Source organism: Pterocles gutturalis, unplaced genomic scaffold (genome assembly GCF_000699245.1).
Source record: "Pterocles gutturalis isolate BGI_N339 unplaced genomic scaffold, ASM69924v1 scaffold36544, whole genome shotgun sequence".
NCBI lineage: Eukaryota > Metazoa > Chordata > Aves > Pterocliformes > Pteroclidae > Pterocles > Pterocles gutturalis.
The window spans coordinates 42103-59126 of record NW_010137023.1 but is presented as its reverse complement, the minus strand read 5'-3'; the positions used below and the strand labels follow the sequence as shown (position 1 = coordinate 59126).

The 17024-nt window shown below is 44.7% G+C and overlaps 1 protein-coding gene across 1 annotated transcript; it reads right to left on the bottom strand.

Annotated features, from left to right (window-relative positions):
- Positions 1 to 983: 983 nt before the first annotated feature.
- LMOD3 (leiomodin 3 (fetal)) lies at positions 984 to 6640 on the bottom strand. The gene is given in 4 exon segments (XM_010082505.1): positions 984 to 1010; positions 3158 to 3632; positions 3634 to 4508; positions 6350 to 6640. Coding segments are annotated over 4 exon segments (1668 nt in total).
- Between the last annotated feature and the right edge of the window lie 10384 nt (positions 6641 to 17024).

The window sequence follows — 17024 nt, the reverse complement described above, 5'->3', positions numbered from 1 at the left end:
AAGGTTTGCTTCTTTTCCTACATCTTATAGCTTTAAAAAGCTTTCAGGAAAAAAAGAAAAAAAAACACAACCCAAACACCCACAATCAACTGGTCCCTTGTGGATGTATGTGACTTATGTGTAGCTCTTTTACAAAAAAAGTCTTGCAGCAAAAAAAATCTAATATGATTAAAAAAGGGGAGGAGAAAAAAATGTCACAAAAATATTAAAGAAAAACTAAGTTGTATATATGCAGGTTTAACCCCGTCATATCCAGCCCTGCTAGAGGTGAGACATGCTGTTCACAGCCCCTGGCAAAGAGAAGGGTAAGGCTTATCCTGCCACTTAAGACTGGTGTGGAGAGAGGCCTGAAATGGCATTTTGGTGCACTCCAAGGAGGCTGTAATTAAGGATTATGTAATGAACAGAGGTGGTGTTTGATGTACCAGAGCAGTCTGTTCTGTGAGCATCTCGTTAGCCATGGAAGTGCTGCAAACATCTTATGGACAGAGCTTTATTTCATTTCTGTTTCTTTAGCCTAAAAAATGAAGCTGTATACAGGGAAACCAAGTACATGCCTCATGGACAAGAGAATAATAAAGGAACATGTGTGTGAAAAGAAAGATAAGATAAAGCACAACATGTTCCTGCAGAATCTGGCAGCGGAAGGACAACGTGGAAGCAAAATCGTTTGCTGACAAACTAGAAAGACAAGGTTATTGATACCTCTGAGAAAATACTCCCACCACAAGAAACTGGAGCCTCAAATCCACTTGGCAGACAGATGGCACTGGGATTGTTTGATACCTGATGGAAAAGCTTAGCACTGACTTTTCCCATGCCAGCCATTTCCACCACACTTATAAATAAGTGTGTACCACAAGCTTTGTTCCCAAAGAGTCATATACACCACATGGGTTCTGCAGAAAACATCTGCTGAAACAGTTGTAAGCAAAACTTGAACAGTCTTTATTCCAAGTTGTTTTCTTCGGGCCACTGGTCTCTCACTCCAGCTGCTTTGGCAATGGCACCTGGACAAGGACAGTAAGTATTAGGAGGAAGCAATTTCTCAGTCTTATTTCTCAAACCCATTTCGTTTAATACAAACCTTCAGAAACTGTAAAAAAAATACAACAGCTGGGAGCTCTAAGGAGCTCTGGTTGGGAATTTATTTTGTTTGTAATTCCCCGCTTGCTGTTTGCAGTAAATCAATTTGCAAGCAACGAGTCCCACCATGGAGCAAATAAACATGCAGCTTGGCTGAAGCAGTAAAACCCAATTTTAGAGATGAAGCTCAGGATATCGAGGCAAATAAGGAGTTTCCAAGATCACACAGGCAGGTGAGAATAAAACCCTAATGCCCCAAATCCAAGTCCTTTGGCCCAATGACCGAACAAAAAAATTCCTAAAAAAACACCAAACAAAAAACAACCCCCAAAACTCCAACACGTGTGTCCGTAGCTTCACCTCTCCATGGCTGTGACAGCAATTGTTATCTGGCCCATTTAGGATGGGCCATGAATTCATCCCTCTGCCCCAAACCCCACAGCTCTGCTTTATAAAAAACCTCCTGAGGATTCACGGGGGAATGGCTGGGGTGGGTTCACTATTGCTCCCTGGCAACTGGCAGCACCTGAGATTTTTAATAATTGCTGTGCAAAGCGAGGGCTGTGCCTAGCAGAGCACCAGTGCCATCATCCTCCATCTTTCTGAGCAGGAGGGGAGGCAGCAGACCCAGCGGCAGCGATGGACCAACCTTGGTCATCAACCATCTTGGCATGCACAGATAAACTGTGACCTTTACAAGAGGAGGTTTTGTCATCTTAGACATGGCACCGAAATGTAAAGCCTAGACTGAGACCTAGAAAGGCCAGAAATCCCCCGAGGAGAGACCTTGGCTGCAGACAAGACAGACTGGCCAGCAGAAACCACAGCCCCAAAACTTGGTTTGGGGGCAGTGATGTTAAACCTGGACCAGGGTAAGAGGTCACTGCAGGACCTGCCCCTGCCAAAATTTCAGGACAAACTACTCTCTCTAGAATTACGTGGGGAATAATTATTTCTGTGTAGGTATAAACGAAACCAAAATGTGTCCCACTATATGAAAATGTCAACATTAAACAAAATCTGAATTACAAAATACTACTTGATGTTTTTAATTGCAAAAGGATTTTCTGTCCTCTTTCTCTAGCCTTAGCAACACAAACACACTCATCAACATCACTAACTACAAATAGATCAGTCAGCTTTCAGTATTTCTTGAATAATGGTAAAATGCAAAGAAATACAATGTTTCAGGGAAGCAAAAGGTTAAATCTGGTGGCCAGCATTTTGAGAAGTGGCCCACGAATTTGGTACCCAAGTAAGAGCATCAGCAAGAGGCAGTTATCATGGTTATCACAGTTGGGGACTTCTCCTTCACACTAAAGCTTTTCACTTCATTTAAACCAGACCAAAGGCAGTCCCAGACCATGACTGTACCGCAGACCCTTCTTGCTTCCCGGAGCTTTGGCCCAGAGGGTGCACAGTAGTGCCGAAGAAGCGTGGTTACTCGCTGAGGCCAGCCCAGGGCCCTGGGCACCCACTGCGGGGGCAGGCAGAGGCAGGGGAGCACGGCCAGCACGTTGCTGGAAACCTAGTTCATGCCACTGTGCAGCTTCTTAAGTGACCTTGGGAAGTTCCATTGCTGCTGGTGTTTCAGTGATGGTGCTCTCTTGTGTGAAGTGAGAGCTAAAGAAAAACACATCTACTGAAAAAAAGAAACACGGTTTTTACAGGGGACTGAGGACAGACAAATGTGAAAAACAATACCTGTTGCTCTCCTGAAACAAACACCTTATAATAGCATTTGCCTATCATAACGTGCTATTACTAGGATGCTAATGTTGAGTTTACCTCCTGTATGAATTTCTTTTATCTTTACAGATGCAGACGGGGATGCACGAGGCTGCAGCCTTGGTGGTTGCTGTAATTTCTCTGTGCAAGCCATACCTTAGCGCTGCCAGGGGGAACAACCACCTGCAGCCCAGCAATGGCAGCTTGATGCAAAACAACCACGAGACGCAGCGTGCAGGTCCATTTGCAGGACCCACTGAATGGCCGAGGTTTCAAACAAGAGCTCTGGAGCGTGCTAGGTGAACACGATTCCCTTCCCTCTCAGCCATCACTAAGCACTTACCGGTCTAAGATAAGCGACGTTACTCTGACGAATGTCATTTAGTAGCTGATCTCTCGGGGTTATTTCAACAAGGGGAGGTGGCCTTCTCCTGGGAACTGGTTTAAGTGTTTTAATTACATCTTTGAGGTTGGTTTTCTCAGTGGGTTCCACATACTCGGGCACAGCAGGTTTGCGCTGAATCTTCTTCAGCTTGATCACTCGGAAGTTGTCAGGCTTCTCCGTGAGTGGCTGCTCAGGGGCCGGCTGCTTTGTTCTCTCCTGCCTTTTGCTCAGAGACACAGCTGCGGGGACGGGTGGTTTTGGGGCTTGTGGGGGTTCGTACATCCTCGGCTGGGGCAGTGGTCCCCCCAGCATTTCCCACATTCCTGGAGGCAACCCAAGTCCATTTTCCAGCATGGCTATCAACTCCCTCTGCTCTTTCATTTGCTGCTGCCTCTGCTCCTCTTGCCTCTTTTGCCTCTGCTTGTCCATTTTTGTTGGTCACCACCATCCTGGGCCCCGGCAGTTCGAAGTGGTACCCCATTTTCAGGAGGGTGGCATTGGCTTTCAGCAGCCTGGCGATCTCCATTTCTGCCTGGTGGCCCAGCATGTTCCGCTGGTTGTGAAAGCGGAGCTCCGTCAGCGTCTCATTGTACTGCAGGCATCTTACAATAGCCACGATGCCTTTGCCAGAGATGCAATTGGAATCGATGTTCAGTGTGGTGATGCTCCTGTTCTCCCGCAGCATGTTGGCCAGCGCGAACGCCACGTTGTCGTCGGCCCCCACGTTGGCCAAGCTGAACGTTTTTATGTTCTTATTCTTTTTCATGGCATTGACAAAGTCTATCAGCATTTCTTTGGGGATGTTTTCGATGTTGTTCAAGTTGAGCTCTTTCACATCTGGGTTGTTTTTTCGGACTTTCTCCAAACTCTCTTCTAAATTGGTTTGATTTCCTGAAGGCCTGGCACTTAGCTTCATGAAGCTGGTATCTAGTGCTAACTTTTTGGGGATATTTAATTTTGATATTTTCTTTTCATTTGGCTTTTCTGTGATTTCTCCTGATTCTTTACCCGATTCCTTACTTGCCTGATCACTCTGATGGTTCTCATTGGTATAAGTATCCTTCATTTCCAATTCAGTCTCATCTTCATCCTCTTCTTTGTTATTTTCCTCTTCCTCCTCTGCTTCTTCTTCCTCCTCCTTCTCTCTCCCTTTATCACTTCCACCTTTGTTTGTCTCCCCAAATGGTGTTCCTGAGTTGGCCAAATGCTCATTTTTGTAGTGCCTCTCTTTTCCCTCTGCTCCGGGCACCCTCCCGCTGGCCGCCTCGCTGCCGCCAGCCTTTCCTTCCACCTCCTCTGCAGCATTTCTCTGGGGAAGACAAAACCCCACAGCTGAAATAGTCGAACGCGGCTTTGTTACATTAACCTTCTGCTCAAATAAACATGTAGCGGCTGGATTTACATACCCCTACGCCCATACATTATAGAATAATCCTTAAAACTGTCATTGCCTGTAAGCCAGGGCTGGGCTGGCTTGCTTGGGAACACAGTGGTCTTAAAGTAGTTGCAAACCAGTTTCCCATCATTGCCTATTAAATTAAATTCTGACAATTAAACCCAGTACATATTTAATGCTATGTTAAGGTGGTCCTTGAACCCTTCTGGGGGTTAAGAGTCTCTGATCCAAAGTATCTTTCTGGATTTTGTGTAATTTTTATAGTTTCCTGGACAAGAGAGAAAGTTTACTTTGTGTGCCACAAACCATTGGAAATCAGTGTTAACCGCTGGCTGTTTGCTCAGCCCAAGGAGGTGTGAAGAGGGCACATTGTAACAACCACGGATTCATCCAGCACATGAGACAACAAGGCCACTGCTCTAGTACCTGCCAGATCATCGCAGCTAAGGAAGGAAATCACTGAAGATAAAGCAAAATATTAACTCCATTTTATATTGGGGCCCAGAGATAGGAAACTGGACTCTGCAGACAGCTTTTACAAGGCAGTGAGGCTTCTAGCATCAAAATAAAATTAGCTGCACACTTTCTCCAGAGACCCTCTTTAACTAAGACTTTTTTTCAGGCATCTTTCTGCAGTGGATCCTCCGTCACTGAGAAATACCAATAAAGTGCTAATAAAGATCAAGATCTTTTCCTAAAAGTTTTGCACTAGTTCAGTCAGAAGCTCAGGGCAGTATCATGGCTTGTGCTTCATGAAAAGTCAGACAAAATGGTCACAAAGTCACTTTTGCCCTCGGGGCTGTGGTTCCTATTTTCTGTGGCGGTGGATGGGTTTAGCGTGGGGATCGCTTGACCGGTTGTGAACGCAGCAGGCAACTCTTCACTCAAATTCCAGATTTAACCTCAGAAGTGTTAAAAAAAAATTGTTTCTTTGAGATTAAGAGTGTTGAAGGAGGGAAAACCCCAGACATTTCCCTCCTCCCCTTGAGAGGCAGCCCACAAATCCTACCCTGGGAAGTCTGTGTGTACTGTGCTGTTGTGTATTAGCAAACCACTAGTGTTTTAGAAAAAAAAAAAAAATCTGTTACCTCAAATTCACTTGGGTTCAGGTATGAATATTTCTTCTAGCCAAGTTTCCATTCTATTAGCCTATTTTTAAGTGTGGCCCTCATTCTGAAAAATGTCTAAGTATGACCTTAATTTTATTTCAAAGTCATAGGTACAGAATAAATTTAAAGACTGTATTGAAAAAGGTTGGACTAGTTCATGGAGTTTTCGTGCTTGGTTGTTAGTGAATGTTTCATATTGTTAAAATACAGTGGTTTGGGGTTTTGTCCAGTATGACATCAAATTTTGTCAATTAATTAGTTTAATACACATGATTAATGTAGTCTTCTATGGAAAAGCAATATGGTGTTGTTCCATAAGCAAAGTCAAACAAATTTGAGCTGCACCCTCCAAACTGATTTTATGACAATTTCTCAGTGATCTGCTTTAATGAAGCAGAATTAGGATTGTCTTATATTAAAAAGCTTAAGTAAATATTTAGGAAAAGCAATTAAAAAAAATTGCTAACCCTGACATCAATCCAAGCCGGATCCTGACATTGCTGAGGCTTTTAGGATGAATCTAAATTTCTCTGTACCATACCTTACATAAGGGACGTAAGCAGAGGCAGGTTAAGGTATTAAAAGCTATAACACAGATCCCACAACAGATGCATAATAAATATTTGTGATTTTTTTGCTTGTTACCTCAGAGGGCAAGAGCGTGACAGGAACTCGCTCATCCTCGAGCATGCGTCTGGATGCCTTCTGCCAGTACAGGTAGTCAACCAGGGACCTGTGGTCGAAGCTCCCTGTGGGAGGTTTCTCCGTCTGATCCTTCTGTATCATCCCAGTTGGGACTTTGGGGTCCGGGGCCATGACTTCCATCTCGCACTGCAGCTCCTTTAGCTCCTCGGGGGACAGGTTCGCCAGGATTTCATCTTCGTCAATGTCCTCGGGACACACTTCTTCGTCAGAGTTTTGGCTGAGTTCAGACATGTTCTTTCTTCTCTCCTTCCTCTATTACTTTTTAAACCTGAAGAGAAAGATAAATTTTAAAGGAATTTTTTTTCTTCCCCCCTACTAGCAGCACTTCGTTCCGTTAAATCAACAACTTCATGTTTTGGTCATGAGCGGTGGCAGCTCTCGGTCTCAGTGTGGGAGACAGACCCTGCAGCTAAGGCTATATTAAGACGCACTTGGCTGGATAAAGAGAATTTATGGCGATGCTGCCATGCTCCATTTTCAGCAACCCGTCAGCTGTGCGAGCCCTTCTGACATTTCAGCGCAGCTGGTGCAGCCCCGTCGAGCCAGGCAGCAGGCGGCCATTTTCTAGAGGATCCCGGGGCCTTCCCACACTGCGCCTCATGTGTGGACAGGGCGATGTTATTGGTACCTGTGAGGTGAAATTCTGCACCGCGGGAAGAATTGGCACAAGGTCTCTCTATCTGTCATGCTTCAGGTATCTCAAAAGGGCTGGGGACTGCAGACCCTTCACTGCTGTTTGCCAGGTCTAAGGCCTGACTGAACATTGCGGGTGGCTTTGGGGTGAGTGCAGCCATCACGCGACTGGTGAGCTCTCCCAAACACCAGATCCTGGTTAAGGCAAAATCCTCCAAGATGGACAAAAGGTAGGTGAACAGTTGGTACAAAATAACACCTTGTGCCTGTGGCCAGGGATCCATGTGGGGTCAGGCACCAGCCCGAGAGATCCCACAGAGAGCATCTCCCAGAGCATTTCCCACAGCACATCCCTGCCCTGCTCCCATCCACTCTGCCCAGGGCAAAGCTGATGGCCTGTTTCTTGACTGGCCTGTCTCTATCACGGACGTTATTTGTGTTGTCAATAGATCCTGGCTGACAGTTCATCTCGCGTTCATCCTTTTCCTACTTCTATTATTATTAACAGAATTAATAAGCAACTACTTCGCTAATACATCAGTTCTACGAGTAACCGTAGAAGATTACTTGAAATCCTTTTTTTTTGTCATTATGTGTCCATTCCAACTAAGAAGTGTCTCCTTCTTCGTTCAGAATACTTTGTAGGCTTCTAAACATACATGGCAAACTAGAAAGCCATACCTCCTACACCACTAGGCTCACGGCTGCTTGGTAAAAGAAGAGAAGCGAGAGCAGGTAATTTTTCCACCACAGTCCAATTTCAGTACGCCACAGTTTGGACTGTTCATTGGATTAGGAAGATTACCTCTCAGAATTTCAAATATTCTTTGCAGAGGGGATCAAATCAAATTCTCACCTTGCAACTGTGAATGTGTCTTTCATAGGAAAGAAACCACAGACGAGAGGCTGGGAAACCAAACCCCACCAATTTTGAAGCCGTATTTCTCATTACAGTCTCAACTATACTCTGCTGGAGTCTGCCAGCAGCAAAATAGTCTCTGCATGATGATGGTCTCTCTTTGCTGTGTTTCGTAACAAGAAACATGGTGTGTCCAAAGCCCTGTTAACCTCTATTATAAAGCCATAAACCAAAGGGCGTCACTTAATTAATGCTGTTATGCAGTGGGGAAGAGGGCGAAAATTCAAGAATGAAATAGGTAGTAAAGGAAAAAATAACAAAAACCCAAGCCAAGAACATAATGGCTCCGTGTGCCCCTTTGGTATTTCAAGAGACATCCTTATTTTGTATTATGCAGTAGCAAGCACAACAGCAGACCCACACATCAATCTCTCTGGTCTAGCAGTTTTAACCCCCAGCTATTGCTGTCCCTAATAGAGACCATAAATGGTTTCCTGATGCTATCAAATAAATCAGTGCTCTTCAGTAGCTGGTATGTTATCCTCCCAAACGATGCTGTTTGGGTCACAGAAGCTGTCTATTCAGTGGTTACTTATCGCTTGATAATTTCTTGACTGTAAATAAAGCCCCTGACCACCTTCTTGTGTTTCCATGATTTTCAGCCAGACCATCTTGGGCCACAGTCTTGTCAGATCTGCTAAGCTAAATAGGGTCAAACCCATCTCAAGAAAGAAAAGAGGGATACTGAGAACACTGTCAGGTATTTGAAAAGCAAGTTTTCTTTGAAGTAGAAATACATAATTTGTCAATGCCGCAATTAGGAAACACTATACTTCTCGGAGCAATGCCTTCTCTGTCAGATGCAGAGCAAAGGGCTTCCCCGTGACACCTCTCCTGGTGACACGGGTGCTAATCCCACAGATTTCCAAGGTGGGTATCACATTTTGCCTACTTTAGGTCTCCTCCATAAATTACCTCGAGTATAGGATTCACTTCCTTTTCTAACACGTTGCTTAGTGTTTTGGTGCACTGGAAACGGCACGTTAAGACAACAAACATCACGTTCCAGGCTGGGGACACACTCATGGCCAAATCTAGAAGTCCTTTCCAAGGCAAAACTCCAATTGTCTTCCCAACAACGTTTGCAGGTATTCCCCTCGGAGCTTTCCAGAATAATGGCTCATTCCTCAACCTTCATTGAGACAGGAAAGCCACTTCCATCAGTAGCACTTGCTATTTTCATGCCAATTTGACGCTTGCTCAGGAATCCCCAGACTAATAAGCTGCTGCCTGAAGTGCTCCGTTACCAAACAAGGAGCTGTGCCAGGAGTGATCCTCAAAGCACAAGCAAAAGACAAGAGGTACCTGCAGCGATCACAAAGTGATCCCTATGGGTAGCAGCTCAAAATTCATCCAAAGTAGGTACCTAACAAGTGTTAAATAGAAGCACTTTAGGAGCAAACTAACAGAAGAAAAGGTGTCCCCTTGGTAGTGAACAATTCATACTTCCTGATTGCAGTTTCCAAGGCAGGTACTCACGTGTGGATGAAACCCAGCAGGCTCTTGTGCAGGATTGTTTCACTTCATTGGTTTTTCTCATTCATTCATTTTCTTCAAAACTTCCAACCTATCTCTCTTGAAAGCTAAAGAGTTGACAAGTTCTTAAATCAAATATCAAGAGAGGCCAACCCCTGTGTCACCATTTGACATTAAGCCAGACATCAAACCATGCTTCAAGTGCCTAAAATGTGTTCTATTTTTAAGGTAATTGATGGGACACATGCTGATGCCAAATGCTTGAGAGCAATTTCTATAATGTTGGCTTTCATTTTTTTTGCTTATAAAACCCCCACGTTTATTTACCTTTACTACCAACCCATGGCATTTCCAAGGGCCAAGGCATTAGCTGGAATGAGTTGGAGAATGTGCCAGTGTAACATAACCTTGCATCACTTTTTAAGAAACTCGTAGGCTTGATGGGGCAGTCTAAAATTGACAAACAGTAGCATGCAGCAAATGTCCAGCAATGCAGTGTAATGCAATATGGGGATTATAAAGGGTCAGATGATGGGATCTCAACAATAACAACCACTAAGTAATGAGAGCAATCACAGAGAGCCACCCTGCGGGAAAAACACCAGGGATCATCTTGGGAAAAAACCCAACCCACCACACCTGCAAACTGTTACAGATAATAAATATATCCAATTAAGTTTGTTGCTTAAATAGTAAGGACATCTGACTTTTGAGGTACTTGCCCAAGTAGCTTGACAGGGAACTGCGAAGTCCATCTCCCGTACCAACCGGCAAGCGTGACAGTGGCTGCCATGGGGACAGGTGGCACAGCAGGGGCAGGGGCACAAGCATGTCCAGTGTAGCAATTATTTACTATTAACTCTACCTTTATTCTTAGGATTTATCTGTTCTGGGTTTGCATGGCAGAGCTGTAGGAGCAACAAAAGCCTCACACTAAAACCAGTAAGTAGTTATTAAATCAGAACTGGAATAACACAATGCCAAGGACTCCTGCAAGAGCAACAGCCATCATCATAACCTTTTGAACAAGCGATTGCTTCCATGTTTATATGAAACGCTGAATTCACCACAAGCCAGATCAGATATGACAAGAAACCGAGTCCTGGGAAACAATGTCACCCTTCACATTAAACATAGGGCATATCTTTCTTTTATAGAGTTCAAATCTATCACAGCCCCATACCGTGTATCATCCTGCCACTAAAACGTGCCCGCGGGCGACGATGCTGGCAAGGCCACATGGCGATTTACGTACATGTGGGGCACGTCCTTCCCTAACCTCAGCCCAGGGACAGGTGGAAGGGTTTCTTCTAGAGTTACTCCAGTTGAGAGTTGGCTGCAAACTCTTCTCCATCTACAGCTCTTCGATAACATTCTAACGATTAAATATAAATTGAGACTCATGCCTGCTGCACTTCAGATGGGCAGGAGATGCCCTCAGAGACAGAGCACATCGCTCTGCAGTCAAAGACTTGCTGAAGGATTTATGGTGATTCCCTTCATGATGAACAGACACACATTACAAAGTTGAATGGATGGCAAGGAGTTTCTTCTTGGATAAAGGTCATGCTGCTCTTTAGAAGCAGCATCTTTTAGGAGGAAGCTGACATCTGTGTCCTCCTGAGCTACCAGCACTGACCACGACTCACGCCATCCCTTCTTCCAAGGAGGAAACATCACATCAGGTTTGACTTGCTGCATCAGGGTATGGGGTAATTGTCTTTGATGATAATTTCTGTCCTGGGAGATGACCCATGTGGTCAGGGATCTGTGTCTAACAGCTACGAGGGGAAGTGGAAGGTCCTGCTAGAAGAAGCAGGGGGTTGTGCATCAGACAGGGTGCCACCAGCCTTACCCGCTGACAGCATGGGCATTGCAGAGACACTGGGAACTAGGAGAGCGTCTTCTTCGGAGAGCTCAGCCAGGCACTGCAGACATGCTGTCCTGGCATGCAAGGGCACTGGGCCAATTTGTGACAGGACAGGGCAGGTAGAGAACATGGAAAGAGGGTAGATGACAATACAGCCAGTGTGCTATTGCCTCTTCTTCTTCTGTCCAGGCTCATGGAGGGATGTACCCTGAGGTCTCACCCTGTAGGTCTCAATGCTGTGGTTGGGCTTAGACAGCGACCAGAGCTTCTAAAGTTCCCAACCTCATCCTGGTATGGGCAAGGATCATTTCTGGAACTACCAACCACAACAAAATCCATCATACAAAATTTATACCTGAAAACAAACAGATGACACGCACAGCCTCATCCCTTCCCCTGGCAACACCATCCATGCTGGAACAGAAGCCCATTTTCTCATTGCTTGGTGAAACAGCAAACATCTGTGCATGCAGAGTTGCCCAAATTACATAAAATCTAACATTAATTCATTCTAACAAAGGCTGCACTAAGAGGGGGAAAAGTGGGCTGTCCCCAGGTTAGAGCCGTAGGTCCCCTTCTCCTGCTCTGCAAACACCATGTTCATTGCTGCACTTGACTGGAAAGCCAGATTATCCCCGAGCAATCCGAGGAATGACGCTGGGCTCTCCATGCCGTCGGTGCCAGCAGACTGGTGCCTTCAGCAGAAGAAGAACAAGGGCAAAAAGGGACACGGCAGGGAGAGACAACACCCAGCACAGCACAATGAGGAAAAACACACAAATCTGTTTATGTCTTCACACATTTGCAAAAGAAAACAGGATATTTTTTTTCCCCCCACTATGTTTATCTCAAACAGCTGCAAAAAGTGACAGAAGTAACCTGAAAACCACTCCAGGAAGTTTCTGTTACCAACAAGATAAAACATTCATAAGGACAGACTTTTCCCCCTAACATAAGATTCCCAGGGGGAAAAAAAAAAAAAAAAAAGTCCACGGGAAAGAGATAATTAGACTTAAATTAACAATCATTAAATAAAACAAATGCAATTAAAAGTTTGCTCCTGTTTGCTTTTAATTTGATAGATTTCAATATTTGTGTGAGGGCCTGCTGCAGCTGAAGTTCTCAGCTTTCTACCTTGGAAATTTATTAAAATATGACAGAAAAGCACAAAGGAGCTTGAATAGTGCAGAAAGCAGAAATCTTCCTAGGAGAGGCGTTAGCTTCTCCAGAAAGTGCCAGGCAAGCGCCGTGATGGGGAGCTTCTCCCAGCTGCAGAAGCAGCTCTCCTGCATTAATCCCCAAAGCCCAGGAGATGGAGCAAAACCTTCAGCCTTTACAAGATTTCCCACAAACATTTCGGGACTGGCTGGGTCCCGGTGCAGGCTTCTCACCCGCCCAGGAGCCCCGCACCCTTGCTGGGTACAGAACACTGCTGCAACGTTGCTCACATTTAAGCTGAACAAGTCCAAGATCATAATTAAAAGTCAGCAGAAACCTGCAAGAGTCGTATCACGTATGTAGTCACCTCGGCTGCCAAGTTTCACATAAGTATACTTGGGTGAATTTTAAAGATTTGTGGACTTTAAAGATTTGCCTTGTCTTGAGGGAGGGGGCTCCTGGTCTGCACCTCGTTCCTCCCTGGTCCCTGCACTGGAGGAATGTCAGACTCCAGGCTCCCGCAGGGCTTGTGGCAACTCCCACAGGAGTTTGTCCTCCCACATCTCAGAGTACTTCTGTTCAAAACAGCAGAGAAAAAGCAGGCAGCAATTAAAAACCTCAGGCATGGTTTACTTTAGCACAGTGCCCTCATGCCTTTTTAAGGATTCCTGGCAAGGACTGTTTTCTCTTCTTCATCTGAGGGCTAAAAAGCACCTAAAAATGCTCCATTATGTACGGTTTTGAGGGTTTTTATTTCCCCTCCACACTTACATCTCATCAGCAGCACCTTCCACCTTCTAAAGAGCATGGCATTAGTGACACTGTAAAATTGAACCCTGCGGGTCAATGGGTGCTTCAGGTTGGTGTTTCACGTTGCACACTTCTTGGCTTTCTTCTGAACCCTGCTAAATAAGAATTTCTGAATATTTCTTCATACTGTGGAATAGGCAGGAAGGATTTCAGAGGAGTATGAGGCAGGAAAGCTCTTCCCTTCATCGCTGCCGGTCTGTCACTAGATGTCCCCAGCACTCCTGGGGAGGAAGGGCTGCGGTCCAACAGCAAGAACACACAAGTGAGGCAGGAATTCCAACACAGCACAGGTCGTTTGTATTTCAGCTGTGAACAAACATGATAATAATGACAAGTACATTTTTATTACCCCTTCAGCTGCACTATACAGACCTGGTCTCTGAACAGTTGTACACTGGCATCAAAACACCACTCCAGAAATGCAGTGCAACAAAGTCAGCTGGAGGTCTGCAAAAGGCAAAGTTGAGGGTCCTGGGGAACAACCAGTAAAAATTGCACCAGCTGTGCACCATTGCCAGTTCCCTTGCTGACCACAGGCAGGAGGTCCTGGGGGGATGTTGTGCCATCCCTCTCCTTCACTGTGCCACCCACGGTCGGGTTCAGCCCTTTGCTACCTGCCCCAGGCAACACCTGAGAAAAACAAGTTGGATCTTCTTATTCTCTCCTCCTCTGGGCCTCCTTCAATCTGCACTCACACACTTCATAAAAGTTTCTAAGAGCACAACTCCTGCAGGGCCAGGCATGCAGAGAACAACAAGAGGGGTGACAAGTGCTGCACCTGCCACGCTACTGCTCTTCCATTTCCACCTCCTCTGCAGGTTAGCTCTTGCTTCCTGGAAGCTGCCATCAGGCTCTGAACTCTGGCCCTAGAGGTTTTATTTATGCCCAATATTCCCAAATATAGCAAACCGTCCTCAACCCAAACCCACCTCAAATTCACATCTTTCCAACACCATCATCCAAAGTTGTCCTGGTCCTGTCCAGGCAAGCCGGGAGGCCAGGCTGAGCACCAGCATTGTGCCAATGTGGATGTGTTAGACTGAGCTTAATCCTGAACGCTAATGGAAAAGGTAATACGAAACTCAATGGCTACAACATTAAAATAAAGGAATGCAAACAACACTTTAAATGGGGCACAGACCTTGTCACATGCCTCATTTTCTTTTCTTAAATCAAAAGCTTGGAGAGTGCTGATACACAACCACCAGCCTGCACTGATACCATTAGTTCTGGGTAAGGTATTGGACTTTGTACCCCTGAGGTTCCTGCTCAGAACACCAATGTTTTGTAACAGCAGGAAGCATAGAATCATAGAATCATTAAGGTTGGAAAAGACCTCAAGGACCATCAAGTCCAACCATCAACCCACACAATGATTCAATGAACGAAGAAAGTGCCAACAGATAAACCTCAAAAGCTACTTGGAGAAATGGAAAAGCATGATGACATCTGGGTGTTTTTAGTGGGCACGTCTGGAAGTTCTTGTTAATACCTATTTTCACCAGAACCCCGGAAATATGCATAAAATTCAGCAGTGGTGAAACTTAGGGATGACACAAAAAGTAGGAAATGACAAAACTCTGAAGAGAAGAGAGACTGAAAAACATCAACCACTTGATGACCAGGGTGCAAGAGCAGTCATACATCTAGAAGCCAAGTCTCTCTTCCAGAAAGGTGGGCATCTCAGAGGGCACCAACTCAAAAGAGGACCTAGCAGATGAGCAACACAAACCCCAGAAGCCACACTCCAAATGGGAAAGGCTGCAGCAGTTTTTAGAGCAAGGAGAGATGAACAAGAAATATTTTCAGAAACATGAGGCCACCTCTGTCTGTGCATCACTGCCAAGCTTAGGCTCAGCAGTGGGTCTGGGGAGAGCGACCCTCCCGCAGGGATGCTGTACAAGTCCAGCTTGGCTCCCTTGGGGCAGCCATGCCGGAGAGGCCCCTGCAAAGGCACCAAGCACCTCCTCTCTCCCTTTGCATCGTCAGAAATTCAGACATCTGTATGTGTTTTGGGAGGGTCTGAACTGCCCTGGGCCAAGTTTTCCCCAGCCAAGGCCACTGACCCTCTGCACCCAACCTAACAGTACAGACCAAAAGAAATCAGACTGTGGTGCTTTACTCTCTCCTACTTTAAAGCCCTGAAATAACACACACTGCACTTTTCCAACAACTCAAGTAGAAATAGGAGGAATGCTGAAGTGGTTTTGGTAGCACACTTTTTTTATTGACCTATACAAAATAATAGGTCTAAAAAATTCAGAAGTAGTAAAAGAATAAGCAAAAGAGCTTTCGCATTTCTAGAAGGCTATACAAATATGCAAAACCAAGGAAATAAGTTATTTATTTTGTTTTTGTTCGTTTAATTCCAAATCGCGACTCTAATAATACAAACGACTAAGTACCAGCTTAACAAGTGTGTCCTTCTGTATATATTACATGCTCTGGAATATTGGTAAAAAATGTCAAAAAAGTTTATCAGAAACTTTTCTATTCACAATATGAACAAGTAACTAATCCTTTGTATAAAAGAAAAAAAAAAGCACCATTTATGGAATCCTGAAGCACAGTACAGCTGAGAAGCGAGAGATTTTACCGTATGCAAACACATCGTCGGAAATCACGCAAGATAACCCATGCCAATTTGTTCCTACAGATGGATGACGTGAGGTAGGTTTATCCCTCTTAGATCAAGACTGCAGTCGCCCTTTTTTCCTACACAAATGGTTTTGTGAAAATGCTGTTCTGTCACTTAGTGACTCTGCAACGCACCTGGCAGTTCAGATGACTCGTGGTACAACCCTAATGCCCCTCATTTTAAGGCACCCACTTGGGGTTTGTGTTTGCATCCACCTTAAAATACTGGCACTTACAATCAAATTGTTTGCCATGTGATCACTGGAGCTCCCCACTGCAGGTCCTCAATTCGCTGTGGCAGAGCAAAATTGAATCGTCACCCGCTGAACAGGGGTCACTGTGCAGCCACTGTGAAAATTTGCCTACTCCTCCATACAGTGAAGTTGTACCATGGAAAGGTCATTAAATGTGAGGTTATTGATTACACTTTATCATGGAAAAGAGTTCAAAGTTTACTGCTTCTGTTTCCAAAATCCATAACTACCTGTAGTTTTACACGACATATTGTGTCAGCAAATTATTTTCTTTCCAGAACTTGCTTGTGGTGCCCACAAACACTCTTAACAACACCCCCAAAAATGGATAAACTCATTCAAACCTCTATAATAATAATTTAAAAATCCAGCCTTCCTTCAAGTACTGTTCCAATACTAAGTCACCCTTTGCCTCACTCACACACACAGTATCTATCCTTCATAAGCTTATGAAAGTCCTTCGAGGTCATCATAAGCCATGGCGGAATAAATTTTCATTTTTTTCTTCTTTCAGATATCAGAATTGTGCTCCTAGAATTCCTGGTTTTTCCACAAGAGTCTCCTTTTCACATTTTTTTTCTTTCCTCTGAGGTTTGCCTTCAACACCTTCCAATCTTCCAAAAAAGTGCTTGCTAAATATAAATACTTCAACCAAGTGCTGCATCTAGTTATAGATTAAACCGTGGCTTGCCCCCTTGCTTGTGTAGGCTATCTGGCTTCAGAAATAAATGCCGTTCGTGGTAAGACTTTGTCATGTTGCTACAGTCCCTCTTAATGCTGAATCTAATATTTCCCAGCAAAACAGCCTGCTTCCTTTTCTTGTTTGGTTTGGAAGTTCCACCCGAGATCTGCCTCGGA